At 30.4% G+C, this 17,794-nt stretch overlaps 2 protein-coding genes across 13 annotated transcripts; both read right to left on the minus strand.

The window, feature by feature from the left end:
- Positions 1-935: 935 nt before the first annotated feature.
- On the minus strand, positions 936-9,535 carry LOC143899927 (uncharacterized). Its single transcript, XM_077410732.1, has 19 exons — positions 9,266-9,535; positions 8,554-8,709; positions 8,035-8,333; positions 7,367-7,709; positions 7,010-7,200; positions 6,769-6,905; positions 6,528-6,643; positions 6,173-6,418; positions 5,897-6,043; positions 5,746-5,810; positions 3,984-4,050; positions 3,330-3,628; positions 2,754-3,090; positions 2,351-2,541; positions 2,108-2,244; positions 1,888-2,000; positions 1,564-1,809; positions 1,219-1,365; positions 936-1,132 (listed from the first exon to the last, which is right to left on the minus strand). Exons 2-19 carry the CDS (start codon positions 8,609-8,611, stop codon positions 1,062-1,064), a joined length of 3,210 nt encoding a protein of 1,069 aa, XP_077266858.1. The 5' UTR covers positions 8,612-8,709; positions 9,266-9,535; the 3' UTR covers positions 936-1,061.
- Positions 9,536-12,154: 2,619 nt separating this feature from the next.
- On the minus strand, positions 12,155-15,955 carry LOC143899892 (major facilitator superfamily domain-containing protein 6-like). Of its 12 annotated transcripts, none has more exons than XM_077410656.1 (10): positions 15,798-15,953; positions 14,781-14,849; positions 14,551-14,669; positions 13,890-14,229; positions 13,484-13,674; positions 13,241-13,377; positions 13,018-13,133; positions 12,670-12,915; positions 12,401-12,547; positions 12,155-12,330 (listed from the first exon to the last, which is right to left on the minus strand). In XM_077410656.1, exons 3-10 carry the CDS (start codon positions 14,614-14,616, stop codon positions 12,236-12,238), a joined length of 1,338 nt encoding a protein of 445 aa, XP_077266782.1. In that variant the 5' UTR covers positions 14,617-14,669; positions 14,781-14,849; positions 15,798-15,953; the 3' UTR covers positions 12,155-12,235. The 12 variants fall into 12 exon arrangements, with proteins under 12 accessions (XP_077266782.1, XP_077266781.1, XP_077266771.1 ...); XM_077410655.1 differs by having other exon boundaries at positions 14,551-14,714; XM_077410645.1 differs by adding an exon at positions 15,195-15,406 and having other exon boundaries at positions 14,551-14,849.
- Between the last annotated feature and the right edge of the window lie 1,839 nt (positions 15,956-17,794).

The raw sequence follows: 17,794 nt of genomic DNA on the forward strand, positions 1-17,794 counted from the left end.
AGACGAAAACGTTCTTAAAAAAGTCTGTTACTTAAAGTCTATTACTTAAAAGGCATGCACCAAAATAATAATTTTAAATTAGCTCTTATCGAGTGATGTATTTTTTTCTTTGTCACTGCCCAGTAAGCAAGAAACATCAAGAAACATTTAACCACATTGCAGCAACGTTGTACGTTAATCCAATATAGTTAAAATGTTTCTTGACGTTTCTTGCTCACTGGGTGATGTTTATATAATATATATATATATATATATATATATATATATATATATATAGGATAGGATAAAATTATATTACAAATTTTACAATACGGTCCACTTCTAATTCGGCGATTCAACTGTTGCGTTAATTTAATTTTTTTGTAACGTATATTTACTTTTTAACCGAATGACTTAATTGTTATGCGAGGATGGTCCTATAAAGGTCCGAAACGTCATTTGTCGTTTTTACTTAAATATAGAATATATGAACACCAACACCTTGTTACGGCATTCATTGCATAAAACATTATATGCATATTCTTTTTATTATCTACAAAATTTTAATATGTTATAATTATTATGTTCTTGTAAATTTAAAGAGAATTTTCCGACGACGCATATAAAACTTTCCATCTTAGGACTTGATACGTGATATATTGGCAAATATTAAATGATTCGTTCATGTTAGCTTAACTTTTGCGATATTTTGCTCATAAATTTATTAAATAATTAAAAGAAATTATAATAAAAATCGAGACTAAAGGACGATCATGGGTAAAATGGGCCGATTTTGGCTTAAAAAGTGTAATGTAACGAAAATTATATATACAAGTATTTTTTTGGATCGCAGAATATAATTATATTTATATCGTATAGCATTTTGATTTGTCTAAACCCGTGGAAAAGTGATCAAAATTCGCCATAAAAAGGTCGAAATAAATTACATTTAATAGTAATTTTTCGTAATTACATTTAATAGTAAAGTAAACCTTACTAATTATGGCGATTTATCGTGATTTACATAAAAATATCGTATTATAATTTATCTTATTATATAAAGAAGAGTAAGAAGATTTATGTCATGTTTCCGCTACTACACAGTGTCTATGTGCATTATCCGGTGTTTCCCATTCAACATTGTTGCGCGAATCTACAACAAAAGAAACCTGCTGCTCTTTGACAATATTCTTAAAAAAATTGTCAAAATTTGGCTATTAAAATTATTTAATTCCTTACCTGGTGTTTTATGCTTTATGTATGAAATATAAAGAATAAAATATGTTAACGCAGAAAGTGCTGCAAATGCTGAAAATATTCTCATAGTTATTGTACCGCCAAATGATTTATATGAGGCACCTATTATAAAACTACCAACTGCGAACCCTAAGAATATTGCAAAATTTCATTAGCAATACTGTCTATTAATTGCAATATATATATGTATAAACCACAGTGGTGTAAGTAAAATATTTTTGAAAATTTGACTTACACCGCTGTGGTTTTTACCCTTCCATATATATTTGTATGTAATTTTTGTGACAAAATACTAATCGATGAGTACACCTGGGTAAGTGATATTACCGAAACTATCATGCATGCCTTGAACAAGTCCTTGAACAGTAGCTGATGTACCGGGAGGTGTTACTACGTTCGCATAGGCCGATATTGTTGCTAGGCAAAGTGGATACGATGGCCCGTGCATGATTAATTCTATCGGAATTATCCACCATGGCATTGGAGCGAGAGATATTAATCCCAACCGTAGCGCGTAGCACACAAAACAGAATACAATGGTGTAACCGTATCCAAGCTTCTTTATTATTTTGCCTAAACAGAATAATGCAATATAATATCTTTTTAGAAAAAATGATTTTAGTTTTGTTATATAAGAAGTTACTAATATACCAGAAAAAAAGAGAAATGCTATTTCGCCGGATGTCTCCGCTATTAAACTTAATCCTTCTATCAATTTAATTTTGTTCATATAACCAGTCGCAATAGCGAGATCTTCTAAATACCTATAAGTCAAGTTACATTGATAACTAATTTTATTTCAATTCCTTTTATAAAATGACAGATAAACTAATACACATATATTGCCGCTCCGATAGAGATGAAAGCTTACCAAAACAAATAGTTACGCTTGACGGTATGAAGGATACCGGCAAATGCAACAAAACACAAAAATATAACAATAGATTTAGATTTTAAAAGTACAAACACATCCTTCAATATGGTTGTCGATCCTCTTTCAAATGGCATCTGTAACAAAAATTTATGGTAACATGAGGACATAAAAACAAAACTATATGCATTTATTGGTTTAGTTTATTTTTGAATTTGTAATGCATAAAACACAATCTTTCACCTCTAATTTTATACAGCAGATCAAATCGACACTAAGAACTACAAGCACGAGAATAAGCATTGGGGTGTAATTTTGATAAATTCCGTCGTGCGACCATAAGTCCACCACATATCCGGATAAACATGCTGCAACGCCGTAACCTATTGTGGCCCATAGTCGCTGTTTGCCAAATTTTGACTGTTTACCTTGGCCTGGAAAAGCAAACTTTATTTTAGAAACAGTAATTCTCTTTTTGCATAATATTATTGTATAGATTTAATTAATGTATATAATATTATTATATAAACTCTTAATTAATATATTACTATATAAAAAACTATTTATTATAATAATTTATTTTATACGGCTAAAACTTTATATTTCGGCAATTAACTCAAAAATTTTTGTTTATAAAGTTACACACCTAGTATACGAAAACAAACTGCATCGCTTATGCTCAAGCAAGTACTGAAACTAGTCTCGCCAAGAGACCACAGGAGGACAAAACTCCAAAAGGTGTTAGATGTATATACACATTGATCTTCGAAATTATTACAAGTAACGTTGCAATAATTATTTGTTACATTTTTTTGGCTTAAAAACGTCTCATTGACTTTTAATAAGCATGCAGTATCTGCTGAGATAATTGCTCTTTGTTGGTCTGGATAAAAAGACAATTCCATGGAAAAATTCATATCGTTACATATCCAGCGGCACGTAGTGTCTTTCGTACCATTACACGATGCAATCGCTAATGCATGCTTGAATAAAAATCAAATTAAAAATAAAATTAAACATATTTTCTCCTTTGACGAGCAATAACAATTAGATTTTATTGACAATGTTCTGTATTATACTTTTGGACTATTCAGCAAAATTTTTTATTCAAATTATACGTTTAGCATGTTTCTGAGAAAGTTTTAATTATATTTAAAATATATATTATATATACAATAAAATTATATGAATTAATACACACATTTATAAGTTTATAACTTACGTGTTCCATATCGCAATTCGATAGAGATACATAAGAAATATTTTGAAAATGCTGATCCAGCAGGATTGGGCCCGGCAATGACGGTAAAAAAAATATCGAGACTTCTGAGCCACTTTGTAGCATGATCAATATTATAAAGATGAATTTTCTCCATTGCGAATAGTCTATGATAAAGCCACATACTAGTTTTGTTATCAGGTGCAGTATTGAAAAAAATGTGCCAATGGTACCTATAACTAATGGCGAAACACCAATTTGCTTTCCATAAACTGGAATATATGGATAAGAAACACCAGTACCTGAAATAATATAATGTTTTATTATTAAATAGGATAATAGTAATTATATAAATAGTATATTATAATCTATTAAAATATATTACACTGTAGTAACATGTATTTCGTAATTAATACATTTATATATTTGCGGTACCGATTTTTATATTAAATGTGAAAGTAATTTTTTTGTTTTAAATTCTACTTGAAACTAGATTTTTCACCCGCGCTTTGCGCTTCGGTCCACTAACGAATGAGTAGTTCGCTGGACAGACAGACAGACAGACGTCAGGTATACTTATATATATCAATTTAAAATTTTATAATCGGCGTGTAAAGACAAAGGATATCGTCGTATATATTTAATGATTCCACTTACTCGCCGCGAAAAAGAAATAGTGCGTTTTTATACACAGATACTTGTAATTGATCTTCATGATTTGTATTTGTTAGAAAAAACAGATAGTGTTCGAGAGCACGCGGTAGCGCGAGGTGACACAGAACGACCACAAAAAGCAGCAAGTTCAGAAATGCACGAAAATAAAGCAAAATATATTTAAAGTCGAGTATGTACAATTATTTACAAGTTCGTTTTTCTTACAGCAAAGGAATAAGCCGGGAGTGATTAGCGCGCAATGAATCTATCACCGCGCGAAAAGCAGGGAAGTTAGCTGCGCAAGCTAATTCGGTGTCGAGAGTGGATTGCAAGTAGCGTTTAAACGGTTTGCAAGAGCGGTGATTCTAAGCAGGTGAACTTCGACAGCGAAGAGAGAGCAAATCTCTACGCGTAAGGCGGTGTTAAGCGGTGTATAAGCGATCGTATAGATATACTTGGCGGGTGATCTGCGAACGAGAGCTTTTTCGCGGCGCAGCGGCGGTCTTTTATTACCTCCGAGGCGAAACTCCCTCCAGTGGTAAATTACTAATTTAATATCCAATAGAATTATTTAAAAATAGTAACATACGAAATATCTGTAACTATACGTATTATGTAATAGTGATATATTAGAAACGCATATCTATCCTTAAAATGTACATTATACACTTTTAGTCGGACGAACAGAAAAGCTGAGAAGATAAGAGACAACTAAACCAAATAAATATACTTTATCTAAAATATGGAACCCTGTGAACATCTTAATGTTCATTTTATTTATATTTTTTGAACTGCAGACTAATATAAAGTACTGGTATAAGTTATTTAGATCTCGTTGATACACGTTTGACAAAACAAATGCAACTGCGATAGTTAGCGCACTTGGTACTGTTGTACGCTATGCATTGGAACGATTATTTTCAAAATTATTTTCTGATCTAAACATCAAGAATGATAATCGTTGCATATTATCAGACAAGCGACATAAATAATAAGAAATTATAATTTCAATGCACTTATAAGCTTAATAAATTCTTTGACGTCAATAATTTCAATTATTAAATTAACATTTTTTTCTACATAAATTAAAAAACTTATAGTTATACACACATAGGAGCCAATGTAAAATGATTCAGCAATATGCACATATCATTTTCATTCATTGCATAAAACATATGCATATTATTTTTATTATCTACAAAATTTCAATATGTTATAATTATTATGTTCTTGTAAATTTAAAAATAATTTTTCAACGACGCATATAAAACTTTCCATCTTAGGACTTGATACTTGATAAATTGGCAAATATTAAATGATTCGTTTATGTTAGCTTAACTTTTGCGATATTTTGCACATAAAATTATTCAATAATTAAAAAAAAATTATAATAAGAATCGAGACTAAAGGACGATGGGCTGATTTTGGCTTAAAAAGTGTAATGTAACATAAATTATACATGAATTTTTTTGGATCGCTGAATATATAATTATATTCTTATCTTATAGCATTTTTATTCGTCTAAACCTGTGGAAAAGTGATCAAAATTTGCCATGAAAAGGTCGAAATAAATTACATTTAATAGTAATTTAATATAGTAATTTAATTACAATTTTTCTAAAAATCTATTTTGTATAATATTTGTAGCAAAATTGTATTATGTAGAAACATTACTAATTATGGCGATTTATCGTGATTTACGTAAAAATATCGTATTATAATTTTTCTTATTACATAAAGAAGAGTAAGAAGATTTGTGTCATGTTTTTGCTACTACACAGTGTCTATGTGCATCATCCGGTGTTTCCCATTCAACATTGTTGCGCGAATCTACAACAAAAGAAACTTGCTGCTCTTTGACAATATTCTAAAAAAAATTGTCACAATTTGGCTATTAAAATTATTTCGTTCCTTACCTGGTGTTTTATGCTTTATGTATGAAATATAAAGAATAAAATACGTTAACGCAGAAAGTGCTGCAAATACTGAAAATATTCTCATAGTTATTGTGCCGCCAAATGTTTTATATAAAACACCTATTATAAAACTACCAACTGCAAACCCTAGGAATATTGTAACATTTTATTAGCAATAACGTTTATTAATTGCAAAAAATATTTATATCATATATTTGTATGTGATTTTTGTGACAAAATACTCATCGATAAGTGCATCTGTGTAAGTAATCTTACCGAAACTATCATGCACGCTTTGAACAAGTCCTTGAATAGTGGCTGACGTACCGGGAGGTGTTACTACGTTCGCATAGGCCGATATTGCAGCTATGCAAAGTGCAGAAGATGGCCCGTGCATGATTAATTCTATCGGAATTATCCACCATGGCATTGGAGCGAGAGATATTAATCCTAACCGCAGCGCGTAGCACACAAAACAGAATACAATGGTGTAACCGTATCCAAGCTTCTTTATTATTTTGCCTAGACAAAATAATGCAATATAATATCTTCTTAGAAAAAAATTGATTTTAGTTACAGTTTTAGTTATTGTTTAGTTACAAATTGTAATAAAAAGTTACTAATGTATTACCAGAAAAAAAAAGAAATGTTATTTCGCCACCGAAAGTCTCCGCTGTTACGACTAATCCTTCTATCAATTTAATTTTGTTCATATAACCAGTCCCAATAGCGAGATCTTCTAAATACCTATAAGTCAAGTTTATACATTGATAACTAATATTCTTGCAATTCCTACATTTTATGAAGTGACAGATAAACGAATACATGTATATATGTATAGTATTGCCGCCGCGATGAGAATAAAAGTTTACCAAAACAAATAGTTACGCTTGATGACACTAAGGACACCGGCAAATGTGACAAAACACAAAAATATAACAATAGATTTAGACTTTAAAAGTATAAACACATCCTTCAATATGGTTGTCGATCCTTTTTCAAGTGGCATCTGTAACAAAAATTTATGACAACATGAGGACATAAATAGAAAACTATGTGCTATTATTACTTTAGTTTATTTCTGAATTTGTAATGCATAAAACGCAATCTTACATCCAATTTTATACAGCAGATCAAATTCGCACAAGTAAATACGAGCGCGAGAATAAGCATTGGGGTGTAATTTTTATAAATTCCGTTTTGCGGCCATAAGTCGACCACATATCCGGATATACATGCCGCAACACCGTAACCCATTGTGGCCCATAGTCGCTGTTTGCCAAATTTTGACTGTTTACCTTGTCCTGGGAAGGCAAGCTTTATTTTAGAAATAGTAATTCTACTTTAAATAATATTATTATTTATTATATAAGACACTAAAATTATTTATTATAATAATTTATTTTATATGGCTAAAATTTTATATGTCGGCAATTTAACTCTAAAATTTATGTTTATAAAGTTACATACCTAGTATATGAAAACAAATTCCATCGCTTATGCTTATAGAAGTAAAATAAGTTGTCTCGGCAAGAGACCACAAGAGGACAAAACTCCAAAACGTGCTAAATGTATATACACTGCACTGATCTTCGAAATTGGCACACGTAACGGTGCAATTATAATTATTTGTCACATTTTTTTGGCTCAATGACGTCTCATTGACATTTAATAAGCATGCAGTATCTGGTGAGATAATTGCTTTCTTTTGGTCTGGGTAAAAAGACAATCCCATAGAAAAATTCATATCGTTACATATCCAGCGACACGTAGTGTCTTTCGTACCGTTACACGATGCAATCGCTAATGCATGCTTGAATAAAAGTCAAATTACAAATGAAATTAAACATATTCTTCTTTGACAAGCACTAACAATTAGATTTTATTGAAGTGCTTTTTTATACTTTTGGAATATTTAGTAAAAATTTTTATTCAAATTATACGTTGTTTCAGAAAGTTTTAAATTATATTTAAAATATATATTATACACACACACACAATAAAATTATACAATAAATTATTTATATTCTAAATTTATATATAAACTAATATTTTAGAAAATAATATTATAGACGTTTCACTATTAACGTTTTATCATATTTAAGGAAATTCACAAATCCGAGAAAATGGAAACTTACATTTTCCATATCGCAAGTCGATAGAGATGCATAAGAAATATTTTGAAAATGCTGATCCAGCAACATTGGGTTCGGCAATGACGGTAAAAAGAATATCGAAACATAAGAGCAACTTGATAGCGCGTTCAATGCTATAAAGATGAATTTTCTCCATTGCGAATAGTCTATGATAAAGCCACATACTGGTTTCGTTATCAGATGCAGTATTGAAAAAAATGTGCCGATGGTACCTATAACTAATGGCGAAACACCAATTTGCTTTCCATAAACTGGAATATATGGAACAGATACACCACCACCTACAATAATATAATGTTATTATTAAGTATACATATAATGTAATGTATTTAAAATGCATTGTATTTCTTAATTAACGTTTATATGTTCCATGGTACAGATTTGTATATTAAATATAAAAATAATTTTTTTGTTTTAAATTTTACTTTAAATTTAAAATTTTATAATCTGTGCGTGTAAGAAAAAAGATATAATTATATGTATTTAATGATTTATACTTACTCGCCATGAAAAAGAAGTAATGCGCCTTTATACAAAGATGCCTGTAATTGATCTTCATGATTTATATTTGTGAGAAAAAATAAATTGTGATATCTCTTCGTCAAATTTATGTCTCGCTACTTTGCACTCTTATATAGAAATTTCAGGTAGACAAATCTATCGAGAACAGATTTTGAAATTGCTTGCTACAAATGTCGATAGAATGTCGGCAGAAATATGACAAAATATAATAGCAAATTGATTGAAAAATCTGCCGTTTCTCTTGCCAGCAGTGTCTTTCGCCAAAATACGTATTTATATAGACACAGATATTACAAAACTGGTTGTAATATGTTTAAGCTAATTCTGTTGTTATATTGCGAACAGTTTGTTTATCAGGAACGTGCTAACAATAGTAACAATTCCCAAAGAGCGCCAATGCGCGTACAACATTGCTTTTAATGCGCGTACAATTGCATTGGTTTCAAAACCACATTAATTGTGTGTTCAAAATGCGCGCATTCAAATGCGTATAATTAATGCGAATTGAGCATTCAATTTATAAATGACAGGTTTTATAAAATATTTAAAAGAGTAATAATTTCTGATTCATTATAAAACATTTTATTTAAGTTTTTAAATTTTATATAAATTGAATTTTAAATAAATGACATTTATCATGTCAAAAATAAAGATATTCTCTAAATAAGAATATTTTTTTCTTCTGTAATACCTGTACTGGAATATCCTCACAGCAATGCTTAAAAGCTCGACACGAAGAAAAATTCTAATATAGTATACGGAGTTCACTAGTTGTCCGATTGGGCTCTTCGATCAATGAGCGTAGGTGCACTTTTTGGTATGCTCTTCCATAATAGTAGCATTAAATGCGCATATAATGCGAGGCGCATTGGCATATACGTTCCTTGGGAATTAACACTTTACAGCGAATTGATAACTAAGATATATATAGCTGGTTACCCGGGCTTCGCCCCGGAGGACATATGTAATAAGACACACAAATAGTCTCTCTCTCCCTCTCTCTCTCCCTCTCCTTCTCCCTTTCCCTCTCCCTCTCCCTCTTCTTCTCATTTTTAACTTTACACATCAGCACGAAAATGTCGATCCGGCGAAATAATTTTCAACAGAAAGAAACAAACTCAGCTGTACGTATTCTTATATTTGATTATTATTCCTTCTACAAATCCGCTGAATTAATTTTGATTAAATCACAATTGTTACAGTATGGTCCACTTCGGAATCAACGTTGTTGCGTTAATTGTAGTTGCGTTAATTTTAGTGTAAGAGTATGTAACGTGTAAACTATTTCGAAATTTGGATTTAATTGTTATTTGACACTGAAGATGGGCCCATAAAAGTCCGAAACGTTTGTCAATTTGTTTCCTTAATATAAAATTTTACAACACTTCCATCTAGTTGCAGCTCGATGCTCCCTTTTTCTGTGATTTATTTTTAATCTTGTGAGCCTTTTAATATATATTTTTGTAACTATTACATTATGTAATAGTAATATATAAACGTATATTTTTTTCTAAAATAAACATTATACAATTTGGATCGGACAAAGAGAAAAGCTGATAATATAAGAAACAAAAGTAAACCAAATGAATAATACATAATAAGAGGATGAACACACTTTATCTGAAATATGGAGCGCTGTAAATGCCTTAATGTTTATTTGATTCACATTTTTTGAACTATTGACATTCAATACCAAAATTATTGAGGTATCAAAATTTAGATCCTGTGAATGAATACACACTTGACGAAACGAATGTAACTACAATTGTTGTCGACCGTGTACTGTTATTATATGCGCTGCGGCTTGAAATAATTGTTTTGAAAATATATTTTTAAATACAGAGTGTGATAAGCGCTGCGTAAAATATTTATTTTCAACGACATAAAATTTATGTTATTATGACTGTCATAAATAATTCAGTCTTTACATAAACCCTTGCATAAACCATTATATGCATACGTCTATTATTATCTGCAAAAATAAATTGTGTTACAATTAATTACTATGTTCTCGTGAATTTAAAAACTTTTCTGACGACGCGACTTATATAACGTTTTCCATCTTTATATATATGATGAATTTTTTAAGTACTAAATGATCCATTTACATATTAATTCAATTTTTGAGATATTTTGCTTGTGAAATTATCAAATAATTATAGAAAATAAAATTGTAGTAAGAATCAAGATTAAATTTGGTTTATTCAAACATATATATCAGATTTTGCAAAAATTATATGTAGAATTTTAATAAATTAGTAGGATATTTAACTTTAGATCAAGGCCAATAATTGTCAAGTCAGAGCGATATCTTATATGTGTCCTTCTGTATTTATTGCCAAAACATAACGATCGCGAAAAAAACAGTCGTCCGCGCGCAGAAAAAAGTTCTGAGGTTGTCGTGCGAATTAGTTGCAAGTCTTGTTCAAGCTTGAGACGCATTTGTTATAATCATATACGTGACACTAATAAATACTGCATACTACATATTTTTGGGGACTCAGCCGAGATCGAATAGAATAGATTTGGAAGACGTGTGTTGCGAGATATCGGAGAGAATATGTTGCGAGGTTTTGACACTGTCCTGCGGGTGACGATTGCGACGACGACACGGCGCGGCGGCGATAGTGAGAAGAGTGAACGACGACAATTGATAGATGTCTTGGCTTCTTTCTCATGCGTATGAAGAATGCTTGTATAAAATATACGTCATTTGGCATGCCTGATGACTAATCAACATCTTCAAGCTCTTTGAATTTTTTCGAGTTCCATTTGGCATATGTAATTCTCCGTCAGTCTTCCAGAGATTTGTCAATGAAGTTTTCAGAGATTTAGTAAAACAAAATGTTATCTTAATTTATATGAATGATTTAATTGTCCAAATACGAGAGTGAACGGATTGGAAAATTTCGAAATTGTTTTGAAGACCACTAGCCAAGCCGGATTGATGATCAATTGGAAAAAGCGTCATTTTCTGCAGCAAAAGGTCGAATTTCTCGGATATATCAAACGCGGTACCATACGATCGTCTGAATGAAAAACTGAAGCCATCATGGCTATTTTTGAAAGATTTTGAAGTCAACTCTACACTATTCTCTTATTAACAGAATTTTATTTAAAAGCTCTGTTAATATTACGAATAGCCGCAGTAGCATTATTCTTTAATTTGAATTCATGTAAGAAAATTTTGTATAAGAAAATTATACGAATTTCACTAGAATTCATGCCTAATTATTTTGAACTTTAAATAAAATAACCAAAAAAACGCGTTTTTAAAACATTTATAAATATGATAACTAGAATAATAAACGTAACTATAACAAGCGATTAAATTGTACATATGAGATTATGTTATAGAAATAATAGAACTGAAACCAATATTTCCAATTAGCGGAAATTCAACATTTCATATATGCATCAACCTAATATTATACCACGTATGTGTTTTGAGCTATTGCAACATGTTTTTGTAGTAATATTCGCGAAAGATATAATATAATACTACAAGATTGCGTTGAAATTACAGTTTTTTTAAGAATCTGTTGTGTATAATAATCGTTATAAAATTGTATTTTGTAGAAACGTTACAAATTATCGCAATTTATTGTGATTTACAAAAGACTATAACATTATATATTTTTTAATGTACATACAAAAAAGATTAGAAAGATGTTTCTGCCGTTACACAATCTTTTCGTGCATCATCCGGATTTTTCCATTCAACATTATTGCGTGAATCTACAGTAAAAAATAAATCTGACACTTTTCGATAACATTCTGAAAAAATTTGTCACAATCCGGCTATTAAAGTCATTTGATTTCTTACCTGGCGTTTTATGTTTTAGATATAAAACATGAAAAATAAAATATGTTAATGCGGAAAATGCTGCAAATGCTGAAAATATTCTCATAGTTATTGTACCGCCAAATGATTTATATGAGACACCTATTATAAAACAACCAACTGCGAACCCTAGAAATATTGTAACATTTTATTAGCAATAACGTCTATTAATTGCAAAAAATATTTATATTTGTATGTAATTTTTATGACAAAATACTCATCGATAAGTGCACCTGTGTAAGTAATCTTACCGAAACTATCATGCATGCCTTGAACAAGTCCTTGAACAGTAGCTGATGTACCGGGAGGTGTTACTACGTTCGCATAGGCCGATATTGTTGCTAGGCAAAGTGGATACGATGGCCCGCTCATAATTAATTCTATCGGAATTATCCACCATGGCATTGGAGCGAGAGATATTAATCCCCACCGAATCGCGTAGCATATAAAGTAAAATATAATAGTGTAATTATATCCAAGCTTCTTTATTATTTTGCCTAAACAGAATAATGCAATATAATATCTTTTTAGAAAAAAATGATTTTAGTTATAGTTTTAGTTATTTAGTTACAAGTTGTTATAAAAAGTTACTAATATACCAGAAAAAAAGAGAATTACTATTTCGCCACCGAATGTCCCCGCTATTAGGATTAATCCTTCTATCAATTTAATTCTGTTCATATAACCAGTCGCAATAGCGAGATCTTCTAAATACCTGTAAGTCAAGGTACATTGATAACTAATTTTATTTGAATTCCTTTTATAAAATGACAGATAAACTAATACACATATATTGCCACTCCGATAGAGATGAAAGTTTACCAAAACAAATAGTTAATCTCGATGCTATGAAGGATACCGGCAAATGCAACAAAACACAAAAATATAACAATAGATTTAGATTTTAAAAGTATAAACACATCCTTCAATATGGTTGTCGATCCTTTTTTAAGTGGCATCTGTAACAAAAATTTATGGTAACATGAGGACATAAAAAGAAAACTATATGCATTTATTGGTTTAGTTTATTTTTGAATTTGTAATGCATAAAACACAATCTCTCACCTCCAATTTTATACAGCTGATCAAATTGGCACAAGTAAATACGAGCACGAAAATAAGAATTGGGGTGTAATTTTGATAAATTCCGTCGTGCGACCATAAGTCCATCACATATCCGGAAAAACATGCTCCAACACCGAAACCTATTGCGGTCCATAGTCGCTGTTTGCCAAATTTTGACTGTTTACCTTGGCCTGGAAAAGCAAACTTTATTTTAGAAGTAGTAATTCTCTCTTTGCATAATACTATTGTATAAATTTAATTAATGTATATAATATTATTATATAAACTCTCTCAATTAATGTATTACTATATAAAAAACTATTTATTATAATAATTTATTTTATACGGCTAAAACTTTATATTTCGGCAATTAACTCTAAAAATTTTTGTTTATAAAGTTACACACCTAGTATATGAAAACAAATTGCATCGGCTATGCTCAAGCAAGTCATGGTACTAGTCTGGGCAAGAAACCACAAGAGGACAAAACTCCAAAAGGTATTGGATGTATATACACACTGATCTTCGAAATTATTACAAGTAACTTTGCAATAATAATTATTTGTTGCATTTTTTTGGCTCAACAACGTCTCATTGACATTTAACAAGCATGCAGTATCTGGTGAGATAATTGCTCTTTGTTGGTCTGGATAAAAAGACAATTCCATGGAAAAATTCATATCGTTACATATCCAGCGGCACGTAGTGTCTTTCGTACCGTTACACGATGCAATCGCTAATGCATGCTTGAATAAAAATCAAATTAAAAATAAAATTAAACATATTCGCCTTTGACAAGCACTAACAATTAGATGGTATTGAGGATGTCCTGTACTATACTTTTGGACTATTCAGCAAAATTTTTTATTCAAATTATACGTTTAGCATGTTTCTGAAAGTTTTAATTATATTTAAAATACATATTATATGTACAATAAAATTATATAAATTCATACACACATTTATAAGTTTATATAATTTAATATTTTATAAAATGATATTATATAGACGTTTCACATTAACGCTTTATCAAGAATATTCATAAATGCAAGAAAATGGAAACTTACGTTTTTCATATCGCAATTCGATAGAGATACATATGAAATATTTTGAAAATGCTGATCCAACAGCATTGGGCCCGACAATGACGGTAAAAAGTATATCGAAACATAAGAGCAACTTGATACTATAATCAATATCATAAAGATGAATTTTCTCCATTGCGAATAGTCTATAATAAAGCCCCATACTAGGTTCGTAATTAAGTTCAGTATTGAAATAAATGTGCCAATGGTACCTATAATTAATGGCGAAACACCAATTTGCTTTCCATAAACTGGAATATATCGATAAGAAACAGCAACACCTATAATAATAATGTTTTATTATTAAAAAAAGAATAGGATAATAGTAATTAAATAGTATAATATAATGTATTAAAATATATTACACTGTAGTAACATGTATTTCGTAATTAACACATTTATATATTCGTGGTACCGATTTTTATATTAAATGTAAAAGTAATTTTTTTGTTTTAAATTCTACTTGAAACTAGATTTTTCGCCCGCGCTTCGCGCTTCGGCCCACTAACGAATGAGTAGTTCGCGGGACAGACGTCAGATATTTATATATATAGATTTAAAATTTTATAATTTGCGTGTAAGACAAAGGATATGTCGTCGTATATATTTAATGATTATATACTTACTCGCCGCGAAAAAGAAATTGTGCGCTTTTATACACAGATACTTGTAATTGATCTTCATGATTTGTATTCGTTAGAAAAAACAGACAAGAGATAGCTTCTCTTGTAAATTTTTTGTCTCGCTATACAATACACTCTTACATAGAAATCCAAGATTTGTCGAGAACAGATTTTGAAACTGCCTACCATAAATTATCTCTCAATAGGATATCAATCTGCTAACAGAATATAATCGTAAATTGATTGCAGAAATTGAAACTGCAGAATCTGCCATTTGTCTCGCCAACAGAAGTTCTCCGACACAAGTTTAACATTATAGACATAGATATTATCGGATCTGTTGCCATTATTTCAGCAAATCTGTTGTCATTCTGCGGGCAGTTTGCTTACTAACGTATTAACACAATTGACACTTTATGGTAAATTAATAATTTAAGACCCAATAGAATTATTTAAAAATAGTAACATACGAAATATCTGTAACTACATTATGTAATAGTGATATATTAGAAACGCATATCTATCCTTAAAATGTACATTATACAGTTTTAGTCGGACGAAGAGAAAAGCTGAGAAGATAAGAGACAACAAACCAAATAAATATACTTTATCTAAAATATATGGAACCCTGTGAACATCTTAATGTTCGTTTTATTTATATTTTTCGAACTGCAGGCTAATATAATGGTATAAGTTATTTAGATCCCGTTGATACACATTTGACAAAACGAATGCAACTGCGATAGTTAGCGCACTTTGTACTGTTGTACGCTATGCATTGGAACGATTATTTTCAAAATTATTTTCTAATCTAAATATCAAGAGTGATAATCGTTGCATATTCTCAGACAGATGACATAAATAATAAGAAATTATAATTTCAATGCACTTATAAGTTTAATAAATTCTTTGACGTCAACAATTTCAATTGTTAAGTAAAACTTTTTTTTCTACATAAATTAGAAAACTTATAGTTACAATATATATATATAAGCCTATATGTAAAATGTTTCAGCAATATGCACATATCATTTTCATTCATTGCATAAAACATTATATGCATATTCTTTTTATTATTTACAGAAATTAAATATGTTATAATTATTATGTTCTTGTAAATTTAAAAAGAATTTTCCGACGACGCATATAAAACTTTCCATCTTAAGACTTGATACGTGATATATTGGCAAATATTAAATGATTCGTTCGTGTTAGCTTAACTTTTGCGATATTTTGCTTATGTAATTATCAAATAATTATAGAAAATAAAAGTCTAATGAAAATCAAGACTAAATTTTTGTATTTGCGGTAACTTCCGCTAAGGATGCGATAATGCTGGAAATTTACACATATAGATTACGATTTTTTTGCACAAGTCAAGAGTCTTGCGCGGGATTGTAATAAATCGTGTAAATGTAAAGTACAGGCAATAAATCTTACCATAATTACGAAGATTGCTTCTGTAGACATGAAATATAATAGAATTATAAAAGAAGGACGGAATGGGTGTGTTTCGTGTATCGCAACATCATCAGTTGAAGAAATACATATAATAACATTAACCCAAGGTGTATACACATTGAGGTCTCCAAAACTCTAAATAAAGTTTGAAACTGAACCACTGGCAGAATAAATAAATAGGGAGGATCGTTTTGTAAAAGAAGTTTCAAGTATCTTCATTACGTATATAGTGACGGCCGAATTAATCAATTGTTTGTTGGTTTGGCAATAATTAACACTTAAAATAAGATAGGGGTCTTTCAAACCCCAGTTGGTATTTCGTGCAACTTTCTTTTATAAGTATATATAATTTCAAGACGATGCGTAATAATATATTATTATGCATCGTATATTATTATATTATATATTATTATTGTTTTTGCGTAAGTATCGTATTCGTAAATTTCATTGTCAGTTGTTCTCGGGTGATCGCTACGACGCATGAATCTCTGCAAATAAAGCGCTTCTGTGCGCAGATAACAAATTTGAAAACGCCGCGGAGATAAAATTTTATCTCGCTGCACAGCTCTAATTGTGACTCATCCGCGTATAACCATGTTGCCACTCTCCGCCTATCAATGTTATAATCCTGTCAATCCTCATTATACACGCAGCGATTTTATAATATTCGCGTCTAATTTACGTTAACAACAATTGCCGCATTAATTATACGAAAGAGAAAAATAAGGACGATGAGAACAAATCGTGATTGTATTACTAATGAATAATTATGATTTACTTGCACGTGTACGTGAATATACGTTCCGATCGAACGTTAAAGTATATAAATTATCCAGTTAAAAAGATACGCGGGAGAAGATAAGGCAAATAAATTATACTTCCCGTCAGCCAATAAACGAATTGATCGCGAAGCACTAATAAAGCGACTCTTTCGCGAGAAGTTCTCTATGACGTCAGATCTTTCTCTTACATTTGAGATACAGCGAGCATTTGAAGTTATAATCATATATATAATGATAAATCAGTTTACCATCTGATACCTGTAAATCTTATAGTTTTATGTGTCAAATTCTTTAACAACGCGATAATGAGAAACGTGATGCTGTACGCGCTCGTTGTTCCGATCGTTAATTGAAGCTAAT

Source organism: Temnothorax americanus, unplaced genomic scaffold (assembly GCF_048541705.1).
Source record: "Temnothorax americanus isolate GAGA-0224 unplaced genomic scaffold, ASM4854170v1 Scaffold29, whole genome shotgun sequence".
Lineage (NCBI taxonomy): Eukaryota > Metazoa > Arthropoda > Insecta > Hymenoptera > Formicidae > Temnothorax > Temnothorax americanus.